The sequence below is a fragment of the Falco punctatus genome (assembly GCF_963210335.1).
Source record: "Falco punctatus genome assembly, chromosome: 1".
Lineage (NCBI taxonomy): Eukaryota > Metazoa > Chordata > Aves > Falconiformes > Falconidae > Falco > Falco punctatus.
Window position 1 is genome coordinate 118,103,217 of NC_137580.1, and position 18,710 is coordinate 118,121,926.

General features: G+C 46.6%; 1 protein-coding gene across 2 annotated transcripts in view; it reads right to left on the reverse strand.

The window, feature by feature from the left end:
- The window catches only part of MAP2K4 (mitogen-activated protein kinase kinase 4), a 90,380-nt gene that overhangs the window by 25,743 nt on the left and 45,927 nt on the right, over positions 1 to 18,710 (reverse strand). For both annotated transcript variants that reach the window (XM_080401433.1, XM_080401434.1), the window contains exons 3-4: positions 12,271 to 12,445; positions 2,431 to 2,550 (exon numbers count right to left, since the gene is read on the reverse strand). In XM_080401433.1, the coding sequence (XP_080257559.1) occupies positions 2,431 to 2,550; positions 12,271 to 12,445 (295 nt within the window). The remainder of the gene's footprint in view (positions 1 to 2,430; positions 2,551 to 12,270; positions 12,446 to 18,710) is intronic.

Genomic DNA, 18,710 nt, shown 5'->3' on the forward strand with positions numbered 1-18,710 from the left:
CAAAGTAGGGTTTTGTACTATTTATGTATTTATACTTACATCCTCGGATGTGCCTAGAGCTGCAGAGGGGTTACAGGCTTGAACAGCTCTGAACACGTTGCTCATCAGCATCTGGCAAGACACTGTCTTGCCCAGAGACTTTTCTTCACACCAGTTGACAGACTTATCACTTGTATTTCAGCAAAGCTGGAAAATTTCAGCCAAAGCTGAGGCTCCACACTTGGAAGGAGCTTGTACTGTGTGAACATGGACAATGCCTCCTGGCCCAAAATGGTTTTGTGTTTAAACAGATAAGAATAAGCAGAGCATGGGGAAAAGGAGGATTATTATCCTTATTTTAGAGACTGAGATTTAAAGTCAGGGGAGTGACCTGGCAAAACCACAGAGGCAGTCCCTCTAGAAGGAGGAACTGAATATTTAGTCCCAGTTTGGGGCTTTAACTACAACATTGACCTTATTTCTCTAACAGTTCCTGGATAAAGCCCCAAAAGACTGCACAAGCTGCTATGCCTGATAATATGCAAAGACAAGTAGCTGCCAGTAGGTCTCTATTTTCCTTCTTCCCTTGAGCAGATTTACTGGATTTGTGCTGAAATAGTGGAAAACAGGCAAGGCTACATGTCTAGCACCCTACACTGTGTCAGCTTCAACACCAACGCAATTAGAAGAGGAAGAATAATCCACACCTGTGGGAGAGCTGCAGGAGTGACTGTTCTCTGGAGAAGGAGATGCAGCAGTCAGGTTTTGACATCCATCTTCTCCAAAACTCTTTTCTTGCAAATGGACCAAATGCTTGCAAGTAGTGCTGCTCAACAGCACTGTTCTGTCTGTACTGAACAGACTCAGCTCAGCCTAGTGACTGTCTGTGGGCTCCAACCACTGTGTAAGACTGTCCGGGCTGCATGCAGGAGGCCAGCTTCCCAGCTGTTTTTACCGGTCCTTCAAGGTTAGATAGGAATGGAAGTGCCCGAGTAAAGCACAAGGAGATAGAGGGATACCTTCTGCGGCCCTGCAGCATAATACCTACCTTAAATTACAGTGAGTGGACGCTAAAACAGTCATAAACATGCAGTGATTAACACCATATTCCTGGCCACGAACAGCTGAAGTATGTCAGGATTAACAGTGGTCAGCTGACATAGCTTTCAACGCTCTTAATTCTGTTTTCACTTGGGAAGCACTCATGGAAGCATCATGCTGAAGAACCCACTCCACAGCACACGCTACCTGTGTGCGTAAAAGGACAGAAAATTCCAGCCCCTAGGCGAGCTATAGCAGGTACTGCTCCTTTCAAGAACAGTCATGCAGGTTTGGTCTCTCCCAAAACGACAGAGCAGAACCTGAAAATGCCAAGACTGCCAAGAAAGATGATCACAGGTCTGGAAGGGGTTCCATGTATGACACAGGCTGGCAGTTTTCAGGCTGGGTAACACACAACAGAGGGGGAATAAGGCACTGCCCATAAAATCCTAAGTGGCCTGGAGAGGATGGATGAATATCAACTGTTTACTGCCTCCTCAAATACAAAAACTAGGGGAAGCAATAGAGGCACCACTCAAAAAACCAGCAGGGTGAAAATTCAAAATTAGTCAAGGTGATTTGCCTTCAAATGAGGGCTGGACAACCAAGGCAAATGCCTCTCAGGGAGCACCATGGATGCAAAAACCATACATGTATTCGGGAAACTGAATACTTTAATGGAAAAGAAATCCAGTAAGAATCACTGAGCACAAAGATGCCACATCTAGCTCACAAGACACCCAGCTGCACACAACTGAAGGCTACGGCGAAGTATCACACATGCTTCTGTAAGCAGATCCCACGGGCCGTTGCCAGACACAGAACAACCCGCTGGGAGTTTTGATTTGACCCAGCACAGTTGCCCTTGTTTGTTTACATATCTGCAGGTAGAAACCACTTCAAGAGAGGTGCGTGTCAATTGGGAGCCTCTGACACAGCCCTGGTACATACATACATACATACATCAGATAACCTTGTAGGGAGCTGGGACTACTATCACAGCAGCCACCTCCGTGACAAGGACACAGGTCCTCCACATGGTCACATCTGACAGTCACTGGCATGAACCACATTTGTGTCCAAGTGCCATGCTGCAGAGCTGCGCCCAGCCTGGCAGCACGCACTCTGTCTGGGGGAGCCAGGGACCAGAGCTCATCACAGAGAAGAAACGCAGGAAAGAAGGAGACTGAAACATGCAGAGGGACATAACAACGAATGGGAATAGCATGTGTGTGCTCAGCAGCACCCACTTGTCTGCGTCTCCTGGTTAAGTACCCTTGATTAAAAGTGGAGAGCTAAGAAACCTAACATAAATTGACTTTCTCCTCCTTACTGCAAGTTGGAAACTGCAAAGGAAAAAAAGGTAAAAAACAAACTCTGCTATAAATGAAGCAAGTTTGGAGTGCCCACCTCTCTGAAGAGTGCGCCATAAAACTGAACAATATACGGGCAGTCACTGCTTCTCATTACTACATCAAGGTCCATCAGAAGCTGCTTCTGTTCTTTTTCATCCACTGTCGACCGAATTCTCTGAAAGAGGAAGAGTGGCAGAGACTTTATCACTTACATGCCATTACTGTATCCTCAGACCCACTTCTGCAGAAACATGCCAGGGACCCCAAACCCAAGGCTGAGCAGGCAATCCCCAAGGCATGCTCAAACACACTCTAGAGAATTAACCTGGGTTCTCAAACAAGAAATATAACTGAAAACCCCTAAAGCCATTTAATTCAGACTATAAAATCCCCATTCCTCTCATGAGCATCAACATTTTCAGACTAAATGTTAGATTGAAATTAAAGAGCAGAAGTTTCATTGAAAGCTACATAATCAACATATTCAGACTTTCGTTTCAAAACAAATTCCCACACAATTCTTAGCCATGTTGGACAGGGATCGAAGGCTCTTTTGAAATTTAACCAAGGAACGTTATGTTTAAAATTTTGAAGACAAGCACAAAAGACAAAAAGGTTCCTTCCACCATGGCTGGCATGGTGAAAAGGGACCATCACATAACCAAGGGAAGACATTGCTCTCGTAGTGCTAGTGGTGGCCAACAGTCGCGTGAGCTCTTCTCATTAAACTAACAATTCTTTACCTCGTACTGGTCTAGGGAACATTAGCATTGTGTAAAAGACTATATATATATACACACACATATACACACTATGTGTATATAATAATATATATACACACACTATACTTTATATATAGACTACATATAAAGAAAAGTCTCATTTGGGCTTGAAAGAACAATGCAAGTTTGAAAATTGAAAACTACACATTCAAACATGAAGCTTGTTAAATGAGGGATGGAGAAGACCATCCACAGTTTTTCACGTGATTTTACAGACATATTTAACAACTCGCACTAATTAATGCATTCCCTGAATCACAGGTAAGGAAATCGTGATCCTGAAGGGGTGACTCATGTTGACAAATCATTTAAAAAAAAAAAAAAACCAAGAAAAAAAATAATTTGGCAAGAAGTCCAAAGCAACAGAGGTAGCCTGGACCCTTCTTGAGGAGAAAAACTATTTGGCTATCCAAAAACTTATTCAAGGTTGTGGGAAAAATCTGCTAGATACGAGTACTCACTCCCACTGCCACTACTGCCCTGTGAACTGGTGGCATCAAGACCACACACATCGGCAAGCACAAGGCTAAGTATCTGAAGGTACTTCCAAGGTTGGCCATTCATACAGCACCATGAGAAACAGTGCTCGATTATGGACCTTAAGACTATTTTGTGATGACCCACACAAAATGAGGACAGTATCAACACTATAATTTTCCTTACCTTTAGTGTATCCTGATATTTTGGTATTTCACCACTCATTCTTAAGTTCTAGTAGCTCTAGTTTGGCCTAGACCAGTAACTGTCATGTTCAAATTGCCCTTTTCCCTCCCAGTGAATTCTAGAGTGCTCAGCAAAGCTGGCAAGAGACTTGCCCAGCACAACCCCAATCTGTCACACCCACACCCTGCGATGCCACTGGGAGGATGGGATTTTGTAGTTACAAACAGAACAAGAAGATTGGCTCAACGGACTAGTCATGAAACTGAAACACTTCACCTCTAGGTCACTGGTTCAAGTCTGTTCCACAGAAGTTCAGACATACCACTGAAGAAAGCCTGATGAGTTTGATTATTTCTTTGTCTTGCATCTACACCACGTAAAACTCTGCAACCCCTGCTGAGATACCAAAGGCTGAGCAGATTAACTGTCTCCCTTCTAGATGGCACAGCACCAGCACTGCGTGAAAGGGTAACGCCACTGCTCTGACCTCGACAGAAGACAATGGATGCCCAAGCCACCATGGTGGGACCTATGAGGAACTGTTTCAGTCTCTCATCGAGATGCTACGACTGCTCTGAAAAGTTCACCTCTTTGGTGAGGAGCAATACCAAAAGGAGCTTTTCTCCACACTGTAACTCGCATCTCCCTTCTGTGCCAACTCTGTGTCTGTCTCCAAGAAGCCTCTTGCCTGGTCATCCAGGCATCTTCCCAGCCCCATTCTGCATTCCTCTTGCACGTGCATAACCCTGTCACAGCCATCCCTGCAGCATGCTCCTCAAACTCCACAACCTCCCCTGGAAGGATCTCCTCCCACCTCTGACATCCCCCTTCTCTGCTGTTACTACTCTAACTCTGGAAAGCATCTAATACATGCTATGGAGGAGGCAATTTTAATTGCAGCACAAAACAACACTGAACTCAAAAGACTCCTCCTTTTCCCAAACACCGTCTCCCCAGGGAGAAATGGAAAAGGCACGCAGAGGACCCAGAGGGTGGGCAGTGGGTCAGCTATAAGGCAGAGCATCCAGGCAGACACGGGAGCCAAAGGACACCGTGAGAAGCCAGCACCACGTCCCCAACAAACACTGCTTCAGGGAGCAAAGTTAAGGACATGATGCAAGACTGGGAGGTCTCATACAAAAGTGCTGGAGACCAGAGACTGGCAAATTCAAGAGGAGGGTAAGCTGTCGGGGCAGCATGCCACACAGCGCTGGGCTGGGGTCAGCCCAGGCTGGAAAAGATGGCTTTGCTTAGCTGGTGCACTAGGGAGTCTGCTGCAGACCAGTGGTCCCAATTCACCACCTAAGGAACCAGTGTTCACCAGCAAAACAAGAACAAAACAGCAAAAGGTGACTGAAGTAAACAGCAGCCACCATCCAAACAGCACACGAGCCATCATGGCAACCTGCTACCTAAGTCCAAGGCAGAACGCAAGACACTGCAGCAGCTACCACAGACAGACTCCCCAAAGAACACGGGAGGTGGCAGGGAAGGAAGACACAAGGTGAGGCAACAGCCTGAAGACACCATTTAAGACAGGGATGAACAGTTCTGACAGCTTCAGTTCTCAGACCTTCCCGCCTGGTCGCTCTACTGCATGCAGGCACTGATATGGCCAAACTAGCCACATATATAAAAAGTGGCGTTTGTAGTAGAGCTTGTGGAAAGTTTCTTTGTTAATGGTTCCTTGTTGGCCTCAAACTTAAAACTGCATCAAATCCTCCAGGAGGAAATTCTCCAGCCCTTTTAATACAAACAGAGGTTAGGACAAAGCCTCCTGATAGCAGGAAGAAGAGCTCCGAAAGCTGTGCCCTGGGCAGCATCAACAGCAAAGGGACAGCCTATGCTGCGGACCAGACCATGCTCAAACCTAAAACCAGACAGATGCCAGAAACCAGACCCAAAACAGAAGAGACATCACCCAGCCCCAACACACACACAAAGAGATTCAGCTGCAGCGGGTAGCGACCAGTCCAAAAAAGAAAAGGAAAGAAAAGAAAAAAAAAAAAACCTGTAAACACCAAACTGAACACCAACCCCTTGGGCTACAAGACCAGGCGGAGCCATGCTGCGCACAGGGCTGGCAGCCCCCGGCAGGCAGCGCAGCGGGGCTCGGCAGTGCCACGGTGACCTGGTGCTCCCAGGGGATGGCAGGGACCCAGGGCACCCAACCGCAGGAGAAAGAGGGTTGGCCCACTTGCTGTTGAGGACAAGAATATTTATCTACCCATCTGAAACACATTTACTGCCGACACAAGTATGTCAGGTCTTCCACTGATCACAGCTAGTTTCCTACCTGCAATAACAAGGTTTTCGCTCTCTCCCACCATTTCCTTCTCGCCCTTACTCACTCCTTTCCCAACGTACTTACTACCAGCAGGACTGGCTTCCCCAACTCTCAGTCAGCTACCCTAATGGATGAGCAAAACAGAAAACTCTCCTCAATAAACCATAAGGAGTCAACTTGGGAGAGGGTACCTAATTGTGTGAACAGCGGATATGATGATTTGCCATGAAGCCAACTTGCAAAAAGCCCCAAGGCTTCTCTCCGGAAGTCATATGAGAAACCCAAAGGACAGAGAAACTGCCCCCTTGACTGAGCTTAGTGTCAGTTTGGTGGGGTTTTATGAGCTATGAGGCATCCAGGTAAGGATGGAGAGATTATGGAGGTAGAAATAAATGTCAAATTTTCTGTTCTCAGGAGTATCTGATACTAGCAACCTATTTCAGCTGTGAGACTGCCATCAGAGAAATCCTGCGAAAGCCAAAGACATGAACATCTGTTTTAAAGCTATGGATGAGAGCACCGACTACGAGGCAAAATGATGGAAAAGAAGCACTGTGCTCTGAACAAGAAATGGCTCCACAGCTTCCTGGCTTCTCCAGGAAGAACAGGGATCCGACACAGACACCTCACAGGCTCGACGCCCTGCTGAACTTTCTGTATCTCTGTGCAGTGCCTCAGCCAGCTTCTCTGGTTACCCAACTGATCTTGAAATTGTTTCTGATTTTCTTAGGACACGTTTAGAGCAGAAGAAGAGGAGGACCACCTGTAGTCTGGCCAAAAATATTGCCAGACTGAAGAGAAAACAAGAAACCAGCAACAATACCTGAGGACATTGGCTGGAACTGGAAACTAGACCAGGCAACACTGCAGAGCAGGACTACATCAGCTAGGCTGTTATACAGTAGGTATCAGAAGGTAGAGAAAACTCTGGTACATGGCTGAAAATCACTAAATCTTTTGGGGAGGGGGAAAACCAAACATGACGACTGTGGACAAAAATGCCCTCTGCTGGATTACTCTTCTGGCTATAACTATTTCTGACAGAAAATTAATACAATTAAAAGAAGATTGTACGGGGCCACAACAAGAAGCTGAACAGTCAACCAAAGCACAAACCACTCCAGTCATCTCTGGATGGTGTATTTTTCAGCCAGCTGAACCAACAGAAAAGAAATGGGCAGCTTCTGCTAATACTGAACCCCAAATGCTGAAGGCACTCGCTGCTGCAGGGCAGAAAGCCCCAGGGCTAGCAGAGCCGAAGGGGAGAGGAGTGGGAGGCAGGGGGCTCCTGCCAGCTGCCAGCAGGCTGAGGACATCACTGCCGTGCTTGGGGTCCTGACCCGCACAGGTACCACCTAACAGATTAAAGGCTGGCTATTTTAAATAGTCACTTCTTTATCTTGTGAACTCTTCAAACAAGCAGCTTTCCTAGCCTTCAAGAGGCCGTTGTAAGTACCCTGGCTAATAAAACCCACACCAGGTCTTACAACACAGTATTTAAGTCAAAAGCAGAGCGTTCTGCTCCAACAGGGAGAACACTCCCCAGCTTTCATTCCAGTTTGGGCTCTTTTTCATTTATGTATTTTTACACCAGTCTGGAAAAAAAACAAATATGCCAAAGATCTTTTAAAACACTTTTTTTTTTCGTGTGAGCTATCACCAGTGCCAGGGAAAAACCTCAGGACAGAAAGAAACCCCCCAGTTGCTGGGTGAACTTCCCAAGAAAACCTTTTCACCAAAATAAAGTGGGGCTTCTCTACGGTTGCTTTGATGTGCCAAAGGCAGTCCTGTTCCTCGGATTTGTGATGTCCTCCACAAGATGCACAACCCCCTGGAGCAGCTGGGATAACACCACACGGTGATGCTGGAGGGCAAATACTAAAGGGGGCTGGAGAACTGCACTTACTCTGAAGCCTCCGGGATGAAAGCAGGAGTGACGGCACTGGAGCACATCCTGAGAAGGGATCAGGGCTCTCTGCTGAGTGAAGCAGCCCAGGAGATTATTCACAAGTCACTTACAAACTGCCACAGACCAAGTGAAAACAGATTAAAGAGAAAATGAGAAACCAGAAGCAAAGTCGAAGGCCCCTGGGTAGAACTGGAAGCTGAACCAGGCAGCATTGCAGGGAGCTGGTGGTGCTGCAGGGAAATGCCAGCCAGGGCAGCTACTTCTTCAAGGAAGAAGAGCCCAGAAGAGAAACCTGCCAAGGAGGTGAGGAGTTAATGTACGAACTGGCCTTGCAATTGTGAATTTGCAGACAGAGCTGGCACTGGACAAAATTGGGCTGTTCTCTTTTCCCACCTGGAAGAGTGTTGACCTCATATGCCAATAAATCCTCAAGAAAATGAATAGGGTTTTTTTTCTTCAGTGAGAGGAAGAGCACAACACCAGCTGACCCAGAGCAAATGGATTTCACATCTCTAGAAGGACCTAAGAGAGGAAGGTACCACATGAAAAAGAGGACTGTCTTTATTATAAAGATTCAGGAAACGCAATACAATATTTTCGAGGGGCAAAAATAAGAAAGGTCTGAATACAAATCCTCCAAGTTGGATTCCTCTTTCCTACTTCCTCCCCCACCTCCTCCTGATGGCTCTAGGAAGAGGGCCTCTATGGCAGAAAGGGTAAGGGATGCAAAAAGGCCTGGGGGTCTGTCAGCCCTTCCCGCTGGAGCAGCTAGGTACCCTCGCTGCAGCTGCCAGGATCCATACGCTGCCTGGTAAGGTCAAAACACATCAAAAGGAAAAATGAAAGAAAACAGTGCCTCCACCGGCAGATCAAAAGTAATTTCCATGATATTTCAGCACTCAGGAATTATTTTCCTGCAGTGGTAAGAAACATAGGCAGGAAGCAAACAGGCTGTGCTTGGGCAGCTCAGGGGGTCCCAGGACAGCAGGTGTGGGTGGGCTCCGCAGCAGCGGTGCCACATGTGCCAAGGGGGGAGAAAGCAGAAGGCTAAGCAAAACCATGCTTCAAGGAACCAAAGACTGCTCCCTGTGCAAAGGCATGACAAGCTAGAAGAAGCCAGAGGAAGGAGCTCAGAACAGGATTTGAGGGGATGCAGGCTGCGTAGGCTGAGAGGTGAGCAGTATGAACGCCCAGAGGCGCCAGGCTGCTTTAGCACAGCAGGTGCTGCCATCAGCCACAGAAAGACTCCAGCGCGGGGGGAAAGAGCAACATTTCACATTGCGTGCTTATAGAACAAGGAGGATTTGAATCTGTCCACAGCAGAAGGGGCTGACAAGCCACAAGGGGTGCAGCCTGGTCAGGGCAGCTGAAAACAGGACTTGGCCCTTCCAGGAGCGGGGTAGGAAGATACCTGACTGCGCTGGAAATTTGCAGCCGTGGTAGTAGAAATCTGGATAGTGGTGGTGAAGGATGGAGGAGCAGCTGGGGGAGGCCCCCATACCAATTTTCTCTGCATCTAATTAGCAGCTTCCGGAGCCATTGCTAGTGAAACACAACTTTTTAGAACAGACGACAACTTTTGGCTTGCCGTCACCATAAAGCTATTTCCTACTGCTGAATGTCCTTCCAAGGATGATTTGTCTGCTGCACTGATGCTGCTCTTAGGGAAGCACAGGAGAGGGACAGCAGCACCACCAAATAACCAGAGACACGGGCTTTGCAATCCAGCCAGCTGCAGGGCAGCACTCCTGATGCCCGCACACAGCATGGTGCCGCGCCACAGAGCTGCAAGCAGGTGTCACTGAGATTGTAGCCAAGACCTCAAATCGCTAGTCTGGCACGTTTTCTTCTCAAACCACCATTCCCCTTCTCAGCCTTCTCTTCCAGAAGGGCATTATGCTGAAGGAGAAGAAAACAAGTTGGAGTTCCTGCCTGTAGAGCAAGGAGAGACCATGGAGAGGAGCTGTTCTCCCTGAAGGCAGGCAGGGAGCTGGGGCTTCAGAAGCCATCAGGACACCACAGGGAGGTGGGAGACAGAGCAGAAGGTGGACAGTCCCAAACACAGATGGCCTGTAGGGCAGACTTAGAGCAGGAGCAGGGAGATTAATGTGCAACCTCAGCAACCAAAAGCAACAGCAATCTGGCAAAGAAAAGGCTGAGTAGTTTGGGATGAACTATTCACTAGACTAAGACCAACCCTGTCCTGAAACCTCATCTCCAATAACCACACCATCCAATCTGTGGAACAGCTGCTGCTGCCTCAGAGACCTCACTTACTGTTCCACCCACAGGTCTGTCTTTGCTTGGTTTACTGTTTGATCCCCACTGGGAAAAACAGAACAGTCCCTTACACTCACATTTTAGAAATTATGTGGTTGCCCAGACACTCCAACCTTCCTCCTGGAGGCCCAGCCATGCCTGCCCCAGGGGAGTGGGTTCAGAGAAAAGAAGGTGGCACCATTCCAGCCCACAGTTTTGATATTTCAAAGTTTAGACACTGTAAACCTAACAGGGTTTGTTTGTTTAAAAGCGAGCCCCCAAGCCCAGCACGCCCCTGAGGCTCAGACCACCTCTCCTCCTTTGGGAAAGCCAGTTCAACATGCTGTGCAGCGTCACCTCCAACCCTGTGCTTCAAGAACACAGCACTGGTGCCTTCTGCCTCTTGGATGGGAGCTGTACCTGCACCATGGACCCTTCACACTGACAGGGTTATCACCCTACAACACTACCAGCCCTTGTGCAAACGCAGTCTGGGACAACAAAATTTCTGTGCCAGCAGACACATCTCCTTCTCAATAATGTTAGCTAATCCAACAAAGCACTCTTCCCAGCACAGCTGTACCCACTGCAGAGCTTCGGGAAACAAAGCCACTCAGCCAGAGGTATGCCTTTTTCTCACCCGTGGTTATCATCATCACAGTAGCAAAGCTAGAGCTGCCCAGGTCACACCCCTTGGGTTTGAGGAGCTGGGGGTCACATCACAGCACTACCTCAGCAGTTTTCAACCTGTCATCTGCAAACTCCATCTAAAAGTTCCACCAAAGGCAACTGAGAGAAACAAGTCTTTAGCTACGGGCAGTCTCTAGCTCCACTGGAGACTTTTAGGGATTCAAAACCAGGCTGAAACACCACTGCATGGTGATCCAAAACACTCAGACCTGGCCAGCGATGCCACCTCTGTGAGAAAGTCAATATTTAGTGAAGAAAACCAAAGGATGGTGGTTACTCCAGTAACCTGACACACTACGGACAAGTAAATTATAGTCACAGCAGCTAGAGTCAGGGCTGAGGCACATCTGCCTGGCACGTGAGAACAGCAGGAGTGAACGTTTCCAGATCAGATCAGGGAATATTTCAAAGAAGACAGAGATTTGGAAAAGGAGCAAGACTGTTACATAGCTCACTGCTATGCTTTCATGGGAGCTATGGGAGCACTTACAGTTGATATCACCAAGTTAAAAGACTGATGTAGTTTGCTGCCAGCCCACAGCAAGCACAGAAAAGGGGGGGGAGAGAGAGAGAATGGCTGCTGCCCACCTCAACAGACAAACAGCTCCTCAAAGATGCCCAGGCAGCAGCACTGCTGTGGCAAGACCAAGATTACCCCGCATTGCCCAGATGGGAAATGAGGTTGCATACTGTATCTGGTTTTCTAGTGAGTCTTTGGGTAGTATAAGGTAGAAAATGGACAGTCCAGAAGACTGCTACGCTTTCCACCTCCACAGCAGGTCCAGCATGGCAAGCACAAAGCAAAAGACGCTCCGTTACACATCAGCCAGAGCAAAACACTCCCTAAAAGATGTCTGCTCCATTCCAGCTCCTCCTGGTGAGGCTATACCATGGCACATGCTTACATACAAAGCAAATTTTAAGCCACTACCTTATTTCACAGAAGACACCGAGAAGCCTCAGAAGATACCAACTTGCGCCTACCACCAGCCTAGGCTGTATCTGAACCAGTGACCCAGAGGTGAAAGGCCCATGCCCCGTTATCAGTCTCCAGAGACATGTGATCCCCTCAAAACAGTAGGTTCCTGACAGGCATTTTCAAAAGGGCACAAGAAGTTATGAGAGCTTCACAAATCACTTGACAATATGCCCACTATACAATGTATTTTCAGCAAATAGCAGCCTTTACACTGGAAATAAATAGAAAAGAGCAGTAGATGGGTGCTAGATGGAAGAACATTAATTCTCCATCACATTTCATCCCTAATGGACTGAAGTACAAATGTAAGTATGGGCATCACCTACTTTAACTGCCATAATTTGCCCACTTGGTTTGTGGACCATTTTGTTGACAGAACCATAAGCGCCTCGTCCAATTTCTCCAAGGTCTTTCAAGTCCTCTGCTGTAAAATCCCAATGTTGTTCAGGGGAAATCTTCAATTTTCCTGATGATTCAATGCTGTGTGTTCTCAGTCTCTCTCTGTCAAAAATATTGGGAAGCAATTTTTCCACATTTTAAATAGTCTGTAAATTTCTCTTTTCAGCACTTGATTAAACATTAGAAGAGAGGGGTTCACAAAGGCTACAGCAACAATCTGACTCCACGAAGGATTTTGGTTGGGGTGGGGGGTGCAGGGGTAAGGGAAAATGTTAAATCAAAAATGACATACACTTGCCCACAGCTTCAATTAAGGATAAGTTTCTCCAGCTGCGGCTTAAAATTCAATGTGTCTCATATAGTAGAGTCATTCTAATCACTCATTCACACAGTTCTTTCTGCTTTGTACAAAATACATCAGGCCTCAAACAGGATCTGGTATCATGCAGAACCAAGAGCCTGAAGAGCACTCCCCAGCCCCATCTCCCCAAAGCTTCTGCTGCTCTACACCACCACGCTCCCAGCAGCTGTCTGCCTTCTAGCTGGGCTTCTATGCAACACGGGGAAGCTCTTCTGTGGGAATCAAGGGGACTTTAGAAAGAGTTTGCTCTTAATGGAAAACTGCAACTTAAAAAAACCCAAATGTTTTAGGTCATCATTTAATTTATATTAAAAAAATAAAATAAAGATCCAGTAATTTATATTTATAAAAACCAAGTAGTTGTGACATAAGAAAACAAAACCTGCCTGTTCAAGTGTGTCTTTGCTAAACACCTAAATTAACATTCTCAGGCAAACACTGTCCCTACTAAAACCACCAGGACCTGTCCAGGTAAGGAGCAGACCAATGCTCAAAATTTGTAGGACAGAAGAATTCAACAGTTGCTTTAAGGTACCCCTAGTTACTCATTCAAATGCAGCAATGCCATCACTGAATTAGTAGGAAATGCACAAGTATTTTCAACACTTTTCATCTTCAAATGCCATGCAAATTTTCAGGTTTTCTTTAATTAATTAGCTGGTTCACACTTCTTGGGTCATAAAGTAAGCCAAAAGCTTGAATTTCCCACTTTCAAGTAGCATTAACAGCATTAAAGACAGTTTCCACTGCAGGGCACACCCATCTCACGCAGACATGAAAGCACACAGGTTCTTCTGACCACCCTGTGCATGAGGGAGATTCTGTCAAACTCATCCCAGGGACTCCAAGCACTTCTCTTGGGGATTTGATTAAGCCACCACTTGCTCACCCAGGGTCCAGCCCAACGAGCAGAACATACATGAAATATTCTACCAAATACATACAGCTTGTTGAGTTTATCAGCCAGAGGAATAAACACATGATGGCCAATTCCACACTGATAGATGCAGTCGTTTGTCCAGCAGCAGCTGCCAACGCTACCCAGCTGGATGTGATGGAGGACCCATCACAACCTCCACTGGGTTTTATTTGGAACTTGGGTTTTGCGAGGGCAATGAGGTTACGTCCAAAGGTCAACTGACTGGAGGAGCTACGGTTCAAACGGCTTAATCTGTGGCACTTTGGTTCAGTGCTTCCCGGGCTTCAAGCAGCTGCATTTCCAGCAGCCGTGAGCCAGCTGCTGCAAGCCTGGCTGAGCAGCTCCTCTCACCACTGGGCTGCAATGCCCTGGTCCCCCCTGCTCTCCAGCCTGCCCAGCCTGAGGTTCTCACTCTGCTGCTCCCTGCAGCGGGCTCTCCACTGCCCTTAGGAACAATTCGGGAAACCTACTGCTAGTGCTACAATACAGCACAGATGTGACAGACACAGCAGCCCGCGCAGCAGAGGTCACACCCCTTCCTTAGCACTAATAGCATATCTTTGAGCTTCTGTACATAATAAAACACTGTATTGAGTAGGGTTCTCCATGGAATTTGCTTACTAAAAAGCAAAGAATGAAAATAAGGCAGTAAAATGACCAAAAGAAAAAAACAAACCCAAACAAAAAAACAAACAAAACAAAACGGAGGGAAAGAAAAGAAAAGAAACATGATCTTCAGACTTGCCAGCTGTCTTGCAGGCAGCTTATGTTGGAAGCTGCATGAATTAGTTACTATCTAACTGCTCAATCATCCTATTTTGTCACTGCCATAAAAATAGTTCTTCTTTCGAAGGAAGAAGGTAGGTGAGAAGCTTGGTGCCAAGGAAGCACCAGCAAACAGGCGTTTCCTGCCTGCCTCCTGCCAGCTGGTGGGCAGGAAGAAGCATGACCATTGAGAACTACATCTTGTTCAAAAAGGCATGGGAAAAAAGGCAGAGAGGTGCTACCAGGAGGGTGAAATGTAAGGTTTGATTTTCTGAGCAAACCCTTTCTGTCTCTGGTTTCAAAACAACATTTCACATTGAAGTTCTCAGAGTTAAAAAATTTAAATGTTGATGTGATTTGTTCAGATAAGGCAGTCAAACCCAGCTCCACTCTTCCCTCTGCCTGTTTTTTTTCCCCAGGAAACTTTGCTTTTCTTACCCTACGTCAGAAGATAAAGCAAATTTGAATTCATTATGTCCTTGTTACACAAGAAGCCTGTTTCTCCCCAGCTGTAGCATGAAAGCAGATCTGTGCCATTGTTCCCGCAGCTGCAGGATGGGTGGTTCGAGCAGCCAGGAAGAAGATGTGAGCTGGGAAATACCCGGCCGCGGGTCTGCACCAAGTGCCCTGCGCAGCTGGACTCGGGCGCAGAGCAGCGGAGCCCCGGGGGTTTGGATCGAGATGTGCTGTCACCATCCGCCCACAAAACCTCACGTGCTGCAGCTTAATTTGGCTTAATTTCCATTATGTATTTATGATGCCATCTGCCTTGTATTGCAATCACAGTTCCTACTTACTTTTTTCAAATACCCAGGGAAACAGCCATATACACAAATGACAAGTTTGACAGTGTGACAGACATTTTAATATAGGTTTTGCTTGTTCAGCTGATTTGTCACGTGTAAACAACGCAGTTTTCCTTTCAGCAGCATGGTCTATCTTAAGAGTCAGTAACTGGAATGCAATGATTACTTTCAGCATCAAAAATCTACATTTTATATTAGGATTTTTCCAGTGTAAGTCAAAATGACAAGGGATTGCCATGCCAAGAAAGCAGCTCAAAAAACGCAAATCTAGAACATAGACACTTTGCACTGAGATAAAATGGGAATTTTCTGATGTAAAACCGAGGGAGGCAATAAGAAGAAATAAATCATCAGTGCACTACACCTATTACTAGATTTGCACTGCTGCAGATACACGAGGACTTAAATCCACAGGGCAGACATGCCCCCAAGCATACAAAGCGCCTGCGTAAACCCTGCGCTGCGCTGGACACAATGGCCTGCTTCAGGACACAGGAGGGTGACCACACAAAGCGGTGCCTGGCGAAGGTGAGAGGTGACCGTGCCCAGCCCTGCGGCTGCACCCGCTGCCACCCCCCTCCCTCCCCCCAGCACTCGCACAGGCGCAGGCGGGCACCCCGGTTCTACGCCGTGCAACCCACAGCTCCTGAAGGCTAGGGATGCGGGGCAAAATCGGGCATGTAGTCTCCAAATTACCAGCATGTGTAAAATGGATTTCTGCGGATTAACATAAAAAAAAATAAAATTGCAATAAGCAGCTAGAGGGCTAGATACCCCTCAAACATTCAGAAGAAGCATTTTCAAATGCACCGTAGGGACTATAGCAACTGACACTTGTGCTGGACCTGAGCCTCCAGCTCCCCACCTGGCTGCTGGGAGGTTTTAAAAGAAAAAAAAAGAAAAAAACCAAACAAACAAACAAAAGAGGCTCAGGCAGCTGCTCCAAGGGCAACAATGTATCACAACTGGCAACAATGTATCACAACATGGCAACAATGTATCAGCAATGTAGCAATGCTCTGTATCGACAATGTATCGACAATGTATCGACAACGTATCAACAGTGTATCAACAATGTGTCAACAATGTATCAACAATGTATCAACAACGTATCAACAACGTATCAACAATGTATCAACAATGTACAAGGACATGTAGTGACAATGTAGCAACAATGTAGCCATAATATGTAGCAACACTGTAGCAACAGTGTAGCAATGAGATAGTTATATAGCAACAATGGGGCAAGGCTGTAGGGTGTCTGGCGCAGGGGTTACTGTGCGGTCCCAGCAGTCACCCCAGGGCTCCCAGCACCAGCCAGCCCACAGCCCCCGCCGGCCGCCCCCTCCCACCCGGCGCAGGGCTCAGACCCACGCGGGCCGGGGCTGCCCACTGCCAGCCCGGTGACCAAGCCCCTGCCATGGCCACAGGCCCAGGTTCTTCTCCTGGGAAGAGCCATGAAGAGCACTGGGAAGATCTCGGACAGGCTGTGTTAGTTCCCCTCGCCCTGCTGTTAGCACCAAACTGCAGGGAGGCCAAAACTTTTTAAAACAAGCGCTTCCTTGGCACAAAAAAAAAAAAAAAAAGAGGAGGACTGGGGAGAGAGCAGAGAAAAGTTGGTGGATTTTTTTTTAAGCAAAAATGAAAGTTATCAGACATGAAGCAAGGCCAGAAAGATGCTGTAGTAGCTACCTAACTCCTCTTTTCTTTAGTTCGGTAGGAGTTCTGCAGGACTCAGCCCCAGGCTGAGGTATCTGACATGACAATTGACATGAACCAACGAGCTCTGCAGAGTCAAAGACCCCAGCGAAGCAGCTGCGCTCCACCAGCCTGCGTAGTGCTGCTGGATTCTTCTAGGAAGTCTCTCATTAAGGCTCCTTTTTACACCACGTTAATAAGAACATATTCTACTTCTCCACAAGTTTGGTAAAACGCTGCTCAGCACAATGGGACTTTAGAAACTGATTTGTGGTCAATCAGCCAAAGGAATGCTGAAATGTAAATCCTAACAAAAAAGCTTCCATGCAAACCGCAGGGGTTTAATAACACTGTGCACGGCTCTAAGTTCAGAGTAAAAACACAGCTTGTGACTCTGGCTAACATGTTTCTACCAAGTCTGTCAAACAGCTTAGAGAGGCTGCAACGCTTCTGTCTCGTTGCCTGTGTTACTCATAAAACAGTTTTCAGACCCTGCAGGCTACCACTAATGAAGTAGCAACCCTACTTTAAATTTCACTGGAGAAAGTCTCCAAAAGAAATGTTCCACTTTTTTTCCTAGAGGGCTGCAAATGGTGGGGCCCTCACAAATCATTCGGATTCTCATGAGAATAAGAATAATACATCCAATAAGGGGATGGGCAACAGCGCCCTTGCAAGAGGGGCAGCACTACATCAGTTTTGCTCTGACCTATGTAAGTTGTCCTGAGGCTTAGTTACATTTAATAACAAATTCCTACACATGAATAAGAGATACAGAAAACGTGTCAAAGGCATTTAAATTACTTGGGTTTGTACCTCTTACCTACACAGACAGAAAGCCAAAGTACACTTGCTCCCCTTCACCATGACCAAGTGGCGGAAATTCTCCCTATCGTTGCTCTGGATTTCTACGCTTTCCAAAACTTTAAAATAAAGCTATTAACAAAGTATGGAAGATTGCACAGCCCCTTCCACAGCCCTCAAGACTTGGTCTAGCACACACTCAAGGCTGCAAAGAATCTCCCTGACTTCAACGGTGTTTGGCTGAGGCTTTTAAAATGTCAATATTTTGTATGAAGCTCCCCTGGTAAACTACTGAGTTACAATGGATTTTGATTAACCCTGCCCTTGACACGGAGGAAACCGCTCGATTCCTCGTGGCGAAGCCTGTGCCGAATTTAACTGAGCATATTAATCTCAAACTCATTTTGATTTGGACATGAGCCAGACTGCAGCACAATCACTGAACCCACCACAGCTAAGTATTTAAAGCTTACACTGGATTCAAGCATTTCAGCATAGTACCAGAAAAAACGGAGCTAATTAATTTAAATAACCCTCCTGAGAATGCTGACTCTTTTCCTGAAACATTATGCCTTTGCAGGAAACAGAGACATGAGCACATCTGTAAGAATCAACAAAAGAACCCAAATACCCACTTTAAATAATTTGCCAACTGATACTGAGATGCCACATCATTATCATTACACAAAAGTCACTCAGTGGAATGACACTATTTCTGAGACAAATTCCATTAATTTAATAGATGTCATTTTTGCGGGTATGGAAAATATTTGACAATGGCTAACAGACAGTTAAGCTTACTGTAGCCTGCTGGAAAGTTTCTGGATGAGGTCCGCTTCTCTCCTTTTGAAACTGAATGGGACAATGTGATTACTACCCAGGGTTGCTTGTGTATCACTTCAGCCAGGAAAAGTTGTGAAAATGACAGGAAAACATGGTGCTGTTATCACATGACACAATAACGTACAACACAATACTCAGCTAGTCACACTACCCATGGAGTGCTCAGTGTAG